Consider the following 18021-nt stretch of genomic DNA (forward strand, 5'->3'; position numbering starts at 1 on the left):
GGCATGATCAAATATGGACCAGTTTTCCAGCAGCAGAAAAAATAGTGGCGATTGAACGTTGGATATGTTGCAGAAGTGAAGTTAATGTTTCTTAATTTGATTTATGTGGGTTGAGTAAGGAAGGGAAGAATCAAAAATTAATGCTAAGATTCCTCAAAGAAGATGGAGTAATTGAAAATGATAGACATTTTTTTAAGCTGGAGTTTATAACATATTTGCACGAGTTTTGTTTAGTTGAAGCTTAATTTTAGAGTTCAGCTCCATCTAACATTTACTTTCTCCAAGGCAAAACATGAGCTATGAAGTTTTGCATTAACATATACCTTTTAACACTGACATAAATCTGAGCACCATACACATATGTAACATTTTATTACATTCCAAAGCTGCTATTAATGAGGTTAAGGTGAAGAGTTTAGATAAAGAAAAGAGAGGATGGAGAACTTTTATGAATGGCATTTAGTTAGATCTGCTTGTCACCATGACTTGACTAATTCTTGTCCGTCTGTTAAATAGAATTTAAACCACTACAGAGAATTGCCAGAGATACCTCTGACGTTCTGTACTGTGGACAGTAGGATTAAAAGTATCAAGTACTGCACTTATTATGAAACTGGAGTTTTCCCCAAGTACAAAGTTGTAAAAACATTCAAAAATGCGCACTGATGGGGGAAACTGTCAAAACCGATTATTATCAAGAGCTAACACGGAATCTTTTTTTTTAAAAAAAAAGTTATTCTTCGAAAGTTGCTCTGCAACAAAAGGAAGCTCCATCGAGCACATAAAGCAAAAAGGTCTTACCTGCAAAGGCAAGAAAATCCAAAGCAAACAAGTTACAATCACAAATCCCAAAAAGCGGTTAATAAAAAAAAGAGCACAAAGGTCAAAGAAAAGCATAATAAAATCGCAAATCAAAAATACTCACAACCTCCCAAGCACATTTGAATAAACTACAAGGGCCTGTAAGAAAGATACCCCATCTTTAAAGTGCTGATGACAGTCCCTTGTGGTAATGAGCAGGTGGCCTCTCCTCTTAAGGAGTCACCCACAAAATGCATAAGACACACAAACTCATGAAGCTAAATAGTCAATAATATTAACATGAACAAAAAAAAAGACTTTACATAGAATTTTGAGCCCCAGCTAAGGGCAAAACCCTGTCTGAAATACAACAGCACCAAATTCTAACAGAATCAACATGCTGATTTGTCCAGAGTCCGCTGCCATGTTATTTACCTGGAGCACAGCAGTACTGTGCTGTGTCCTGACGAAATTCTAAAAGGTTCCATCTGGTTATTAGAAGAAACGCTCAAACTTTAGAAAAGGTGAGAGAAAGAGAGAGAGAGAGAGCGCAGCATTGTTCCAACTCTCAGTATCCCAACTATTTTAATGTTGATGTAATACAAGCAATTTTTAAAGATATCAACACAGAGCAAGAGTGAAGCAAATTTTTATTATGATTGTAACATCAAGACCGGATCTGTTGCCTATGGAGGAAATTGGACTCAGTAGGCCTCATTTTACTGAGAAAGTCATTGATAAATGAATGTGAAAATTTGCAAAAGGAGCTGGACATACCTGAAATGTGATATTGTAAATATGTAATGATTCAAGTTGCTTAGCTAACAAGACTGAAAGTATAAAGGGATAATAATACTCTGAAAATGAATATGTTGGAATAACTCAATAAAATATTACTACTAATTAACATTCTGCAAATGACTGAATGACCTGTTTGCCAAACACTTTTATGAAGTTACTTTGATCTGTTATTTTTTCAAACCTTAGTGTTTCTTTTTTTTTAAGGTTAAAGATGCCTGTTAAATTTGGGGAACTTATAAAAATAATCAAATTAAGTGCTTGTTAAGTAATGAACAGTTTAGAAAAATTAATTGTGAAGATATTACTGGATATGAACATTAAGATTATATGCATTTAATATTTCCCACTGAATTTGGGTTAGCATTTGTAGATATTTTTATGAAACTATGCCACACCATGAGGAATTTAAAGTTCAAATTCATTATATGTTTGTCTTTAGACTGATCAATATTATTTTTCAATAAACTTTGATTTTGTCTATTTGAATTAACACCTTATTTTTCTTTCGTTCTATTTTACAGTACTGTTACTTGAAACAATTGAGAATGATGACATTGGAAAAAAAACATTAAAAATCACAGATTTTGGCTTAGCCAGAGAATGGCACAAGACCACAAAAATGAGTGCTGCAGGTACATATTCTTGGATGGCTCCAGAAGTTATCAAATCTTCACTCTTTTCTAAAGGAAGTGATGTGTGGAGGTGAGAAGTATTTGGTTTATTTTATTTTTATTTTTGTTTTTTGTAAATAGGATTCCTTATGTACACTGACGTGCTCATATGTAGCCCTGGTGTGTGTTTTCTTGGAATAAGTAGGGAAAGTGCTGTGCACTGTTTACAGAATAGATGTGGAATAGTCCTGTCTAATTATTAGGTAGAGTGTCCCTTAAAAAATAAATTAGAACTCAAGCTTTAATTGCTCGGTGAAACAGTTGTTGCTATATCCCACAGTCTAGGCTTGAGTATTAGGCCCAGTCACAGAGTTTTCATTTTTAATTTAAATTAGCCAGAGGCTTGTCACTAAGGGTTTGTGCATGAGAGTGCCTAATGCTGACATGTTTTGTTTTATCCAGTGAGGTTCTCCTGTCATTGAAGCTTTCATTTAGGCCTAGTGGCTCTAGCAGTTGCTGGGAAGGAATTATACCATTTGTAGGGCTTTATGTTATGGAATCAATGAAGAGTAACTATCACCTTAATGCTTTTAAGAACTACACTCACCTAAAGGATTATTAGGAACACCTGTTCAATTTCTCATTAATGCAATTATCTAATCAACCAATCACATGGCAGTTGCTTCAATGCATTTAGGGGTGTGGTCCTGGTCAAGACAATCTCCTGAACTCCAAACTGAAGGTCAGAATGGGAAAGAAAGGTGATTTAAGCAATTCTGAGCGTGGCATGGTTGTTGGTGCCAGACGGGCCGGTCTGAGTATTTCACAATCTGCTCAGTTACTGGGATTTTCACGCACAACCATTTCTAGGGTTTACAAAGAATGGTGTAAAAAGGGAAAAACGTCCAGTATGCGGCAGTCCTGTGGGCGAAAATGCCTTGTTGATGCTAGAGGTCAGAGGAGAATGGGCCGACTGATTAAAGCTGATAGAAGAGCAACTTTGACTGAAATAACCACTCGTTACAACCGAGGTATGCAGCAAAGCATTTGTGAAGCCACAACACGCACAACCTTAAGGCGGATGGGCTACAACAGCAGAAGACCCCACTGGGTACCACTCATCTCCACTACAAATAGGAAAAAGAGGCTACAGTTTGCACGAGTTCACCAAAATTGGACAGTTGAAGACTGGAAAAATGTTGCCTGGTCTGATGAGTCTAGATTTCTGTTGAGACATTCAAATGGTAGAGTCAGAATTTGGCGTAAACAGAATGAGAACATGGATCCATCATGCCTTGTTACCACTGTGCAGGCTGGTGGTGGTGGTGTAATGGTGTGGGGGATGTTTTCTTGGCACACTTTAGGCCCCTTAGTGCCAATTGGGCATTGTTGAAATGCCACGGGCTACCTGAGCATTGTTTCTGACCATGTCCATCCCTTCATGACCACCATGTACCCATCCTCTGATGGCTACTTCCAGCAGGATAATGCACCATGTCACAAAGCTCGAATCATTTCAAATTGGTTTCTTGAACATGACAATGAGTTCACTGTCCTAAAATGGCCCCCACAGTCACCAGATCTCAACCCAATAGAGCATCTTTGGGATGTGGTGGAACGGGAGCTTCGTGCCCTGGATGTGCATCCCACAAATCTCCATCAACTGCAAGATGCTATCCTATCAATATGGGCCAACATTTCTAAAGAATGCTTTCAGCACCTTGTTGAATCAATGCCACGTAGAATTAAGGCAGTTCTGAAGGCGAAAGGGGGTCAAACACCGTGTTAGTATGGTGTTCCTAATAATCCTTTAGGTGAGTGTATATTGGAACAGCAGCAATTGGAACAAAAAAATATACTAAATTTGCCTGCTGGTGAACATACTTTAGTAGTGTTGCACCAAACTAAAGATCTCATCCAAAGCCTGTGACGAATTTCAGAAAACACTGGCCCAAATCCCAAATACTGTTATTTACCATAGATCCCGGAATATAAGCCGACTCGGTATATTAGCCGACCCCCTTCTCTACCTACTAAATTGCATGTATTTGCCGATGACCGGTATTTAAGCCGACCCCCTTCTCCAAGCAAAATTTTCTAAATTTCCTTAAAAGTGTCTTTTCAGGTATATTTATCATGTTTATCGGCGAGAATTTGAGACTGCCGGCATTTTTGATGGAAACCAGGAAGTGATTGCGGAGAAGTTTGGTAAAATGAAACCTTTGTGTTGAAACTATATACGCAAATATGGTTCATCGGCGGGTGGATTTCCAGAGACTCGTTATAAATTTGATTAACTTAAATACGCAATACAGTGGACCCTTGACTTACGAACTTAATTCGTTCGCGAAGGCTAACCCATAATGCGTTCCGAACCTCCCACTGCAACAATTACTTAACCTTTTCATAATAAAAAAGGGTTGTATAATGTGCATAATTTACCAAAACACCAATAAATGTATTAACCAAAAAGTTATAAAAAGTACCAGAAGTAGGCTAGATTAAGCTAGGAGCATGGCGGCGCGCATGGTCGCAGCTGCTCAGGGCTCTCCTTTTCAGTGCACTTTTTTGTTGTTTTTGTACTTTTTTTATTTTTTTTTTTTTTCCTTGTTTGTGCACGATTGGTTCGACGAACATCCGCTACACCCGTCAGAACCTTATAGACATTGGTGTCCAGAGCCAGACATCTATTTAGAGTGTTTTTCATCACACACACAACATCCCAGACAACATAGCGAGACCAGTGGGCTCTCCGTGGATTGTTGTCGGGTCTAGGAGACAACACAGACGGAGGAGGGAAAGAAAGCAGAAGCGGGGCCGTAAATCAAAACAAAAATTTTTATTTTAAACTTCCCGGTAATTTATTATAAATTTTATTAATAAAATCAACAACTAAAACACTTTTTTGAATAAATTCTTTATTTAATTTAAAGTACCGGCATGCAAAGTTACTTATTCATCTGAAAGATAGCTCTGTGGTTTTGTCATTATTTACTTCCGTATTCATCGGCAAAACCGGCATTGCGCTGGAAATCTTGAATCTAAAATGATACTCTCTGTATAAGCCGACTCCCATACTCCAAGCCAAAAATCTAGGACAAAATTCTCGGCTTATATTCCAGGATCTACGGTATTTGTTTTTGTGTTCAGTTGCATGTGGAATAAATTTAAATGAATCTCACTTTTAAAACTAAGTTGTAAAACTACAGTTTGATAGAAAAAAGACAGACTTTTCAAATGGGACATATTTAAAAAAACTAAACCAAAAACTTCAGTGAAGAAATAAATAAAAAACGTAAGAATAAGCAGCGTCGTTAATAATAAATGGTGACTCCAAAACTGTGTTCTTGCAGTTTTCTATCTTGTAAACAGGATCTTGCACTTAGCCATTTATAAGTTATTTATGTGCTTTCAATGATTTTATAACTTTAAAAGTTGTGAACAATGTATGCATTGAGTACAATGGTTTCACATTCATTGAGCTCGAATAGTATTGGTTTGTTCTACGCTTCAGTTTGTCCTGATATGCTCTCTTCCCATTCTTTCTTCCTTTGTCTATCTAGTTACTTTTACTCTAATAAAAGCATTGTATTTTCTTGCAGAGAGTTACTACTACTGGCATTCCTTGTTGTAAACGAACTATCACAGGTTTTTAAAGATGGAGTCCACACTCCACAATGCAATGCAGCATGGAGTATCACTTTTCCAGTACACAATAAGAGGCACTGTTTGAAAATGTCTCACATAATTAACTATAAAATTGTGCATTTTACTCATTTGACCAAATACTGAATGTGCCATATTTGTTATTTTTGGCCAAGTATTTCCAGTTTCCAAAAATTAGTTGCATCCTAACATTTGTTCAATCTTGGAAATGGGAGAACATACCTGACAATTCATGCTGATAATTCATGCTTATCCCTGTATAGACACAGACAGATAAAATCACATTAGGAAAAAAAAATACAGTTTACTGTTTCTTGTATTTTAAATTCACTCAAGCAATGTAAACACAAATATTCAAGTGTATTTATTCAGAGGGAAATACTAGCTTGTCTTGGGCAGATGTTAGCATACCCTTAAGTTGTATTTCAGAATGTTGAGCTTTCGTAAATTCATTATTCTGAAGGCTCAGATTTTTCTTGTGTTAAATTTTTAACATTTTCCAACTTCATCCATGAGTATATTACTAATATTAAAAGAAACCTTTCCAAGGTTTTGAGAATATACATTATATCCAGGCTGACTACAACATACAGTTTTAGCAGTTAATCTGTTTTACTTAATAGGACTTGCTGGGGGGCCTGCCTAGCTTGTTATGTCTGGGCAGAATTGAGCTGCTGTACAGTAAACACAGAACTTTGTAAATGTGTGTGGTTAAGATTAGAAGCAGTAAAACTCCATCTGAAAATGTAAATAAGAAAAAAATGTTTCTACAGAATGTGCTTGACTAATGTGCACTGTCCTACTATTTAATGGCACACTAAAATTAGTTGCTTCTTTTTTGCAGTTTTCATTATTATTATTATGTATTTATTTTTTTGTCTTCCCTGAGTTTAGCATATTTTTACTATTTTAGGAATTGCTTAGGCTGCTCCTTCTGTCTCATAGTGATATCTCCATCTGAGGTCAATGATCCCCAACTCTCTTGAGGACATCCATTGTGATGTCCTGCCTTACTTTCCTGATTTGATTTGACCACTACATACAGAGGTCAAATGAAACAACTACAAAGTTAATCATTGACCTTTGGCCTAAGGTACTCTGGTACTAGTTAAACTCATGAGCATCCTTGCATTTCTTCATAATGTTCATTATTTACAGTCCATACTCAGAAATGTTGTAATTTACCTTTTGGATTTAGGTCAGGCATGCTGTTCGTCCTAGTCATTCCTTTCCAAGTATCTTTTTTTTTTTATTCTCACATTTTGTGTTTAAATCCCCAATTAAGGTTACAGAACCAGTAGACAGTACCCTGGCTCCAGAAACAGGTCCCTTATCCCTACTATATGTGAAGTTCACTTCCTTTTGAATTAATTAGAACAATCATAACAGCCTGTTGTGGATTGCCCTTTCTCTGTTTCCTTCCCCAAGACTAGTTTCATTTAGCTAATCCCAAAAGTATAAATTATCTCCAGACACCCTAAGAATCATTTAGGTATTAAAGCCTCTCCCATCCTTGAAGGTCAATAAAGTGCTAAAGCTTCCATATCTCAAGGAGATAGATGTGTTGGCTAAAATGTCTGTTCAGAATTGTGTGGAAGGTACATTATCTCTCCCAACTTTCCAGGGAATTTATGGATACTCTGGAAGAAAGGAAGTTGCTGGAGACTGTGAGACATGGTCAGCCCAGTTCAGTATGCTGCTACTGAAACCCTGTTTATTTTTCAATAAAACTCAAAAGGTTTAATATTTTTCTTCAAACATAACTGCAATAAAAATAGACATTGACGTTGTTCAGTGTACTCCATGCAAGTCCAAAATAGGCCTGATGCTGACAGATTTCCATATGCTGCAGGGGATTAACAGTGAAGTGCTGTTTTTTTGAGTTGGCAAATGTAATATACCAGTGATTATATGTTGTAGAAAGAATTGTTTTTATAAGGAGATTCCTACCCATCACCTGGCAATTAATAGTTATTTGGGTTGTTTTTAAGATTAGCATGAGATTAGCAAACTTTTCGATGTGGAAACAGTTCCCACTGAATGGCAGCATTTGTCAAGAACCAACCTGCAAACTCTTTAGTGTTGGTACTGTATTTGAGTTAGCAAATCTCTTACTAGCATGCAGCTGTAATAGTATAAAACTGAAGAGAATGTAAAGAACATAATTTATATAACCAATGCTGGTGTCGTTTTTCTTTCATTCTCAGCTTTCATAAATGTCCATTCAAATCTACTTGCTTATCCACCCATGCACCAACCTTTTGCTCATAAATTTTGCTGTTGAGCTTTTGGTTTAAAGTTGTCACTCTGATTTAATAGACCTAATAAAATATGTAATTTTGTGTGTAGAAATGTGTCAATTATCTGTGTCTGAACTCAACAGATTCTTTATTAATAATTTATTAAATAAAATTATTATTATTAAAAATAATTATTTTTCATTTGTTCTGTCATATTTTATAGTTAGGTTATTTCAGCAGATGCTTCCTAATAGATACACTGAAGCTGTAATATCAGTTGCCTTTTAGTATTCAATTTTGTGCCCAGCTATGTCCTCATCATTGCAATTAATTGTCAATATTTGGATAATTAAACTGGAACACACTCCATGGAAACATTATTTTATAAGAGAAAATGAAAGAGATATGGTAGCAATTTAAGTCTCTGGCACGGATTTTTCGCTGGTTCGTGGATTTCTGTGGACAATGTGTCTTTTAATTTATGGTACATGCTTCCTCAGTTTGTTTCCCCAGTTGATTTCATACAAGGGACGCTATTGGAGGATGGCTTAGAAGCTACCCAATCAGAGCATGTATTACATATTAAATAAAAGTCCTCAATGATATACGATATGCTTCCCACGCGGTGCTTGATTATTTGCTTTTTTCTGTCTCTCTCACTCTCTCTGCCTGACGGAGGAGGTGTGAGCAGAGGGGTTGTTTGCACAGTGGCTGTTTGCCTAGAGGATACGGACACTCCTCTACAAAATGCTGCTTTATTGCGGTGATTCGGCGTACTTAAAAGCACAAAAGCACGTATTGATTTTTTGATTGTTTGCTTTACACTCGTGCTCTCTCTCTCACGCGCTCTCTCTCTCTCTCTCTCTCTCTCTCTCACTCACTCTCACGCTGTCTCTCTCTCTCTCTCTCTGACATTCTCTGCTCCTGACACACATTCTTTGAAGAGGAATATATGTTTGCATTCTTTTAATTGTGAGAAAGAACTGTCATCTCTGTCTTGTCATGGAGCACAGTTTAAACTTTTGACTAAATGGTGTTATTTCATATCTAGAGGGCTCTAATAATGTTAACAGTGTGGGAGAGTTTATAAGGGCTTAAAATATATAAAAATAACCATACAAACATATGGTTTCTACTTCGTTGATTGTCATCTATCGCGGGGGGTTCTGGAATGCAACACAGACAGGCTGACACGTTCATGTCACCCACAAACACGTTTATTCACAATATTTATAACAATTGGTCACTCAGACCCAGTCCAAATAGTGCACACAAACCCCAAAGTCAGTCCTGGCCACACAATGCCTTGTCTTCGGGCCGCCTCCACAGCTCTCCTGAGCTTCGTCCTTTCTCCTCCCGACTCCAGCCTCGAATGAATGGAGATGGCCCCTTTTATATGGTTCCCGGATGAGCACCAGGTGTTCCCGGCATTCTTCCTCTGGCCACGCCCCAGCGTGGCGGAAGTGCCGGCTGTCCTCCCGGCTGCTCTCCGGGCGCCAAGTGCTGGGGTAACAGGTCCTAAAGGCATTGGGGCGCCTCCTGGCGGTGACCACGGGCCCCTACAGGGTAGGGCTTCCATGCCCTGTACCCGTGGCCCCAAAGCAACCGGAAGGCAACCCCACGTGATCCAGGGTGGGTGCAGACCCACATCCGGTCCTTCCCGTCGTCCCGGCCGGGTCATGGCCCCTGGCATCCCTGACAATATATATATATTATTTATATTATATATATATATTATTATATTTATTTATATATATATATATTATATTTATTTATATATATATATATTATATTTATATATATATTATATTTATTTATATATATATATATTTATATATTTCATACAAAGAAAAAGTTACAAGAAAAGAAAAAAATATAAGGCAATAATATTAAATAACTAGCAAAATACCTGTGCTTCGCAGTAGCGAAGTACTGCTTTTAAATTTTTATTAAGAAGAAAAGTAAACCTTTTTAAACTGAGGGAAAATATACCAATAATTATTTGTTAAATATCTGTTTGTATACCAATTTGTTAGTTCAGCACCCCGGTTTTAATATGACCAAGCTGTGTGAGCTTACTCTTGAGCATGCAACGTATAGTTGGCCATGTGAAAAGCAATCTTGCCTCAAATCAATGGCAATCTTTTGTAGGGTCTGTCCCTGAGACTTATTAATTGTCATCGCGAAGCAGAGCCTTACTGGAAATTGGAGGCATTTGAATTGAAATGGGAGATCAGAGGGTATAACTGGGATGCGAGGAATAAAAACTCTCTACCCTGAGCAACTGCCAGTAAAAATAGTTGCCTCAATTTGGTTCTTTTGCGGACATGTGACCTGAAGTCTCGTGCCGTAACAAAATTTCGGTGTCTTAGGTTTTTCAGTAACATTATTGGTGTCCCAACCTTCAAAATCAGATTATGCTCAGGAGTGCCTGGAGGATTCAGAGTGTGGAGAAACTCTAGCAACAGCGTGTCTATTAACTTGTGGATTTTTCTGTGAGTATTTGGCGGCAGCGTCACAAAGCTGTTTTCGCAAGACTGCGTTAGCTGTGGACCTCAGCTAGGAGTGAAATGAGGTGAATGGGAGGGGAGATGATGACATGACTCCCCACACACCTTAACTCTCAATCCCTCCACAAACACAGTTTCTCGGATCTCAACTCTCCTTTATATAAATCAGTAAAGGAGAGGGGATTAAACACTAAGGAAAAAGAATGGCAAGACCTTGTCAGCTCGGAGCGAAATGACGTGAATGGGAGGGGAGATGATGACGTGACTCCCCCATCCGCCTTAACTCTTCATCCCTCCACAAACACAGTCTCTTGGCATGACAAGCGCCAGTGGCAGCGTGTCTATGAATTTAAAGTTAAGCTTTACACCTTGCTTTCCTATTCGTTTGCATAAGCACAATCCTTCACCAGCAATTTTAACTCCGTTACAAAGTGATCAAAAGTCTTGTTTATACCCTGCGTCTTCTCATTAAACTTGTATCTTGCGAACATCGTATAACAAGCGGCAGCGTGTCTATGAACTTAATTTAAACTTAAGCTTTACACCGTGTTTTCCTATTGATATGTCCTCAAAGGCTTGTTCAGCTTCATAGGGTTATACCTCTCTTACTGCATCAATAAACAGCTCGTCTTCCTTTTTATCTGGGACATCACACACTGCATGCACGGGTTTACCTTTCCCAGTCCTGCAAACTATAGCGAATTGGTTCAGTTTACCACATTTTTTTACACTGTCTTCCTTTAGCTGGAAATTGACTTTTTCCACGGTGTGCTTTGTTTCCCCAGTTGCTGCACTTAGGAATATGCTTGTATAAGTCACTCGCTTCATATTCTTTTGCTGCCTTCTCAATTGTGTAATGCGTTTTTTGTTCAGCGCTCTTTGGAGTTCTTGCTTGTTCTCTGCATACTGTGTTCACATTCAGTTCACGGGAGCCACTCGGAGTACATGTATTGAAGGTTCTCAGCTGTGCTTGTGCTATCTCGTGCGATCTTGTGATGTCCACGGCTTTATTTAGTGTTAGCTAAGACCCGGAAGTTTCTCTCGCACTTTCGCTGAGTTTGTGCCAAACACTAGTCTACCCCTGCCCATCTCATCTTCGTTTGCATAAGCACAGTCCTTCACCTGCGAATATTTAGCAGAATCGTGTCTATTGGATTGTTGCTGACGGACAGCCTTATATGGGCAGGCACTCAATTACTTGGGAGGCATGATGATGCGGGGCGCAAATCTGCCTCACACACCGACCGAGCTGCAGGCTATGGTCGTATATATGTACGTAAGTAGGGTCCAGTTATGACCATTACGCGTAGAATTTCGAAATTAAACCTGCCTAACTTTTGTAAGTTAGCTGTAAGGAATGAGGCTGCCAAATTTCAGCCTTCTATCTACACGGGAAGTTGGAGAATTAGTGATGAGTCAGTGAGTCAGTCAGTGAGGGCTTTGCCTTTTATTAGTATAGATAAGTAACAACAAAACCAAGGTGAAATGGCTGAGAGTGTAGGGGGGGTGGGGGGAGAAACTCTAGCTAGGCTAAAGGAAAAACAAAATCTTAAGGGGTTCCAAGGCCAAAAGATCACCCAACCCCCACTGGGCATTTTACCTAACATAAATCAGTCCTCTCTTGTTTTCATGCTTCACGTAATGGGATTCTGATGAAGTTGGTCTCGTGGACAGATGAGACCCCCACCTTCATTACATCATCTCAGGGGGTTGCATGGTGACTTGATCAAGTGGTGCTGGTGGCGGCACAGATCGCCACCACAGAAAAAACGGAAAAGATATCAGAGAATAGTGGGGATAGGTACAGATTTCATTTCCCTGAAGAATATGATTATTCTTTCCAGTCTTATCAGGATTACAACTGAAAATGTACCTGTGAAAAGGCTCTATTAAAATAAAGGGGTTTTTTAGCATTTTTTTTTTTTTTTAATTTTCAGCAGTATTAGCCTGATAAATTTCTCTAGGGAATGTATTCCAGATTTTAGGTGCATAACAGCAAAAGGCTGTTTCACCACTTCTTTTTAGGCTCTTGAAATTATAAGCAGACTTCCATCTTAAGTTATAAGGTGTAGAGACATGTATTCCAAAATATAGGACAGAGCAAGATCATTTAAAGCCTTTTAAACCATTGGTAGTATTTTGAAGTAAATTGTGAACAACAAAGGTAACCAATGTAACAATCTGAGTTGTGCTCAAATTTTCTTTTCCTAGTTAAGATCCTGGCTGCTGCATTCTGCACTAATTGCAACTGATTGATGTATTTTTTAGGTAGTCCTGTTATTAGTGCATTACAGTAATCTACTTGACTAAAAATAAAAGCGTGAATTAATTTGAGCGTTTTGTAAAGTTATAAGAGGTCTAACTGTTGATGTATTCCTTAAGTGAAAAATTAAAGTTCTTGTAGTCTTGGTTAATATGTAATTAATAAAGTTTAGGTCAGAGTCAATGATTACCCCTAAATTCTTTCCCTCCATCTTGATTTTTAAACCTAATACATTAAGTTTATTTCTAATGTCACCACTATATCAATGTTAACCAAGACTATGACTTCTGTTTTTTCCGTATTTAGTTTGAGAATGTTACTACTCATCCATACAGAATAACTGCAACATTTTGGGGATATAATCCCTATAGTTAACGGATCATTGTTTAAATTGAGAATCTGAAGAACGGCTGTGAAGAAAAGGTTACAAAACATCAATGTGTTTGGTTGTGCCAGTTGGATAGTGCTGGTTAATTATCAGGAAGTGGTAGGAAGCTATGACAGGCCTTCTATATCTTGCCTTCAGAACTCTCTGTGCAAACAAGAAGACTTGTGAGAGAAGCCACGGAGAGACCAACCATCACTTTCAAAGAGCTACAGTTGAGGCGGTTTAGTCAGTGCACCTGTCAAATGATATCTGGGGCTTTGTGTACCCCTCACCTGTATAGGTAGCAAAAAGAAGCATTTAATTTAAAAACTTACATGTAAAGGCATAGATGAAGTTATCAAAAGCATATATGTAAAGTTTTGAAACTCTTTTGAGGCTCCCGCGATCGTTGCTTCTGTAGAAGACAGTGTATCAGTTGCCAGGGCATCTGTGGGCTTCCAAAGCTGTAGAAGCTCGCAGCTGAAGCACATCCTAGTTGATCACGGTCGATGGGTGATGCAAGGAATGTTATAAATTCAGGGAACAGGATTACTTGGCCACTAACCTGGCCTGATTGTGGTGTCAGTGTATAGGAGAATGGTAGATCCTACTACAATAAATAACTGTGCTTTTCCTGTTTCAAGCTAAATAAAGTTGATTTTGGTAAATTACTGAGACTCGGCCTTGTGTTTTGGGGTTCAAGACAGGGACTCGCACTTCACAATATGAATGAAGGTGTGATGATGTTGGCATAATGCTGTGGGGTTGCTTAACATCATAAAATACATGGAATCTGGTTTAAACAAATGGAAAAATAGATGGTAGAAAATGAAAGGAAATACTGCATCATAACCTGCATCAGTCTGCTACAAATCAGTCTCTGTGGGGAGAGCACATCGTTTGGCAGTACAGTGATCCTAGATATAATATCAAATGACTCATAATGACTTTAAGCAATAGTCACTACACCATTTGTTCAAACTCTTTCAATACTTTTGAATAATACAATTAATGCTGACACACTTTTTAAGTTTGTTTTAAAAGGCTTTTTTGGGTGTAAAGATGTTGGAATTTGCAATAGTAAATGTTCGGTCACTTAAACACTGCTGCCAGTAAACCTTTATTAGAAGACTGCAAATTTTGATATGGCATGCAATAGCATAACATTACAGAGATAAAGGAGAGCATTGTCATTGAGTTATAAGCTGTGTGATATTTAATTGGAAAGCATTGTGATAACACAAAAAAAAAAAATTCTGGTTCCAAATTTTGAACATGCTGTGGTCTCTCTAGTACACTGATTTAGAGCATTTAATAATTAATAATTAGTAATTAAGATAATCAGAGGCATAATGTAGCTGGTTAAAGAGAAGGTCTGTCACAACCCCATCTGACACAGCTGTTTTCACTAAAGACGCGCTATAGCTCTGCAGTGTACCACTAACGCGCCCCCCCCAAACCCCAAGGGTTCTGACACACAAACGCTGCCTTCTTCGTATCTCACCGTCACTTGCTTTTGTTTTTATTCAGTTTTATTGAGTGTTCCTGCCAGTCCCCGCATGTTGCTGTATGCTGTTTCTTTTGTACTCCAGGACATGCAGAGGAAAGAATGGTAAAGAGCAGTAACTTCGGCGCTATATGCAATCATCAGACACTCCCCATCTGCCTGTGTCGTTCAAACACAGGAACATATATTGGTGTAAAAGTATAACAAAAGTGCACTTTTATTCAAGTGCACTTTTTCCATCGCCTTTTCCTGTAAGAAGCAATGTACACACTTCTCTCTATGCTGTGGTTTCTATTACACACCTGAAAGAAAGAGACAATATATGTGAAAATATAATCGCACTAATGCAATATTATTTGAAAACGAACAGCGTCAGATCGGGTGTGAATTTATGCAGGAACTGGAAATTCTCTGATGCGGGACCTTCAGCCAGGGAAGAAAGTACAGTGTCAGGTGCTCATTCAGTGTAATAGAAACCATAGCACAGAGAGGTGTGTACACGGCAACAAATACACGTGTCGTAAATGTAAGAAGGACGGTCCTTGGGTGTGTGGGAACTGTTAATATTTGAATGTGATGATTTTATATAGCACAGAATGAAAATCTGCACTTCTTAGCATTGCACCATGCAAGCTGTCGTATCAATCGCCTACTGTAACTTGCTTTCTTTTTTCTTCGGTTATACAGGTAGTTTTGAATAAAAGTGCACTTGTTTTGTTTGAAATGAAGTGTCTGCGTGCACTTTTCGTGGCATTACACGTGTATTTTTTGAGCATGCCCGTTTGAGCATGCTCAAACACAGGAACATAAGTTGGTGTAAAAGTATAACAAAACAACGGGTAGATGGGGAGTGTCTAATGATTGCATATAGCGCCGAACTTACTGCTCTTTACTGTTCTCTCCTCTGCATGCCCTGGAGTACAAAAGAAACAGAATACAGACGCGCTATAGCTCTGCGTTGTACCACGATGCATACTAACGCCCCCCCACCCGGTTCTGACACACAGGCGCTGGCGAAGCTGCCTTCTTCGTATCTCACCGTCACTTGATTTTCTTTTTATTCAGTTTTATTGAGTGTTCCTGCCAGTCCCCGCATGTTGCTGTATGCTGGATATTTTCACATGTATTGTCTCTCTCTTTCAGGTGTGTAATAGAAACCACAGCATAGAGAGAAGTGTGTACATTGCTTCTTACAGGAAAAGGCGATGGAAAAAGTGCACTTGAATAAAAGTGCACTTCTGTTATACTTTTACACCAATATATGTTCCTGTGTTTGAACACGGGCAGATGGGGAGTGTCTGATGATTGCATATAGCGCTGAAGTTACTGGTCTTTACCATTCTTTCCTCTGCATGTCCTGGAGTACAAAAGAAACAGCATACAGCAACATGTGGGGACTGGCAGGAACACTCAATAAAACTGAATAAAAACAAAAGCAAGTGACGGTGAGATACGAAGAAGGCAGCTTTGGCAGCGTTTGTGTGTTAGAACCCTGGTTGCGTTGCGTTAGTATGCATCGTGGTACACTGCAGAGCTATAGCGCGTCTTTAGTGAAAACAGCCGTGTCAGATGGGGTTGTATGGATTGATTCTGAACGCGACTGAGAGAATGAAAAGTGAATTAAAAAAAAGCTAACCTTTACAAATATCATAAATTGCACCGGCTGTTACAGACTGAAATCAAATGTATGCTTTTATTCTAAAACAGTAAGACTAAGAGCAGTCTACTTCTCAAAACGGAGGGGCGCAGGATCGAACTTGTGACCTCTGGATTCCCAAGCGGGGGCTGAGTCTATTGAACCACAGAGGCAGTTACAATAAACTGCTGTCAATGTTGCATGTTAAGGCGGCTTTTTGTTTCTGCAGTTATATTTTTGAATAAAAGCGCAATTGTGTTATTCTTGTGAAAATGTTTCTTTGCTATTTGGACTTCAGGCTTCATACATTATATAGTTTATGCCTACATTTTGTCATCTACTACTAGAATATAAAAAACGTTTCTGTTTTAACAATGTGTTGACACAGATTACTGTAGAAACGGAGCAGACATGAAATGCGTGTGTTCCAAATAACGATCTATTATTTCCACTCTAAAACTCCACTTCACTCCCAGATACTCAATCAAGGCATGAGCTGAGAGAAGTTTGTGCACGTTCTAAATTGGTGGGGGGATGGAATAGCCGGCTGCTCCAAGCTTCTCTTTATCAGCACATTTAGAAGACAAAGGGCGCTGGCGGAGAGGTGTGAAGGGATTTAAGAAGCAATTTAAGGTGGGACGGAATTACGAGTTTTTTCGTAGGCTCTGGTAATTCTAGTGTTAATGCCTGGAACGAGTTACAAACAACAAGCTAGAATCAAAAGTAGTCCCCTGGTTCCAAACTTTGAAAAAGGAACGATATTGTCTCCATTGATATTAGAACTGAAGTTGACAGTCTTTTGAAGAAGAGTACTTTAACCTATGATAAAAGCATGTCTTGTCCCCATAAAAGTGTTCAATACTATATTATACTATTGTAAAAATCTTTGAAAGACTATATTACACTGACCTTTATCAACAAAAGCACCATTTTTATTATTCTTGCTTTTAGCTATGGGGTCTTGCTTTGGGAGCTTCTGACAGGAGAAGTGCCTTACCGTGGAATTGATGGCCTTGCAGTTGCTTATGGAGTAGCTGTCAACAAGTTAACACTTCCTATTCCATCCACCTGCCCGGAACAGTTTGCCAAACTCATGGAAGGTAAGTAATATGTATTTTATAATGAAATGTTAGGTCTAAATTTGGAAACTTATTACTTTGTATTCTCATTCTGTCTATATCCACTGTTCTGTGCTTAGCTGCAGTAGTGCCATGCTTGTAGATTTTTTGACTCGCACACTGTAACATCGGGTTGTCTTCATCAAAATAAACAAATCACAATTTCTTATTGCTAAACTAACAAAGCTGTGAGTCATGTTAGTCCATACTTTTCCTTCATCCTAACTATACACGCCTCATCATCCTCCCACCGTATACTTAATTTGTATAGACAAAACTGCCCAAACTAAAAACAATACAAACATAATCTTTGTGTTATGTTGTTTTTTTTTAAAGGTCTGAGGAGGCTTGTGCACACTGCAGTGTACTGTTGGTGTTTGTATGCAGTAATACATTTGTTTTCTTTTTGAAGAAATGTATTTTATTCTGCCATTTATTACTTACTTTTATGTTTTAGTTTGTTTTTTTTACAGAACCCCAGCAAATTTTTATTTTTCCCCC

The 18021-nt window shown here is 38.4% G+C and overlaps 1 protein-coding gene across 2 annotated transcripts in view; it reads left to right on the forward strand.

Annotated features, from left to right (window-relative positions):
- The window catches only part of map3k21 (mitogen-activated protein kinase kinase kinase 21), a 103717-nt gene that overhangs the window by 47638 nt on the left and 38058 nt on the right, over window positions 1-18021 (forward strand). For both annotated transcript variants that reach the window (XM_039737726.1, XM_039737727.1), the window contains exons 2-3: window positions 2124-2304; window positions 17354-17502. In XM_039737726.1, the coding sequence (XP_039593660.1) occupies window positions 2124-2304; window positions 17354-17502 (330 nt within the window). The remainder of the gene's footprint in view (window positions 1-2123; window positions 2305-17353; window positions 17503-18021) is intronic.

The sequence above is a fragment of the Polypterus senegalus genome, chromosome 16, assembly GCF_016835505.1.
Source record: "Polypterus senegalus isolate Bchr_013 chromosome 16, ASM1683550v1, whole genome shotgun sequence".
In the NCBI taxonomy this organism is placed as follows: Eukaryota; Metazoa; Chordata; class Cladistia; order Polypteriformes; family Polypteridae; genus Polypterus; species Polypterus senegalus.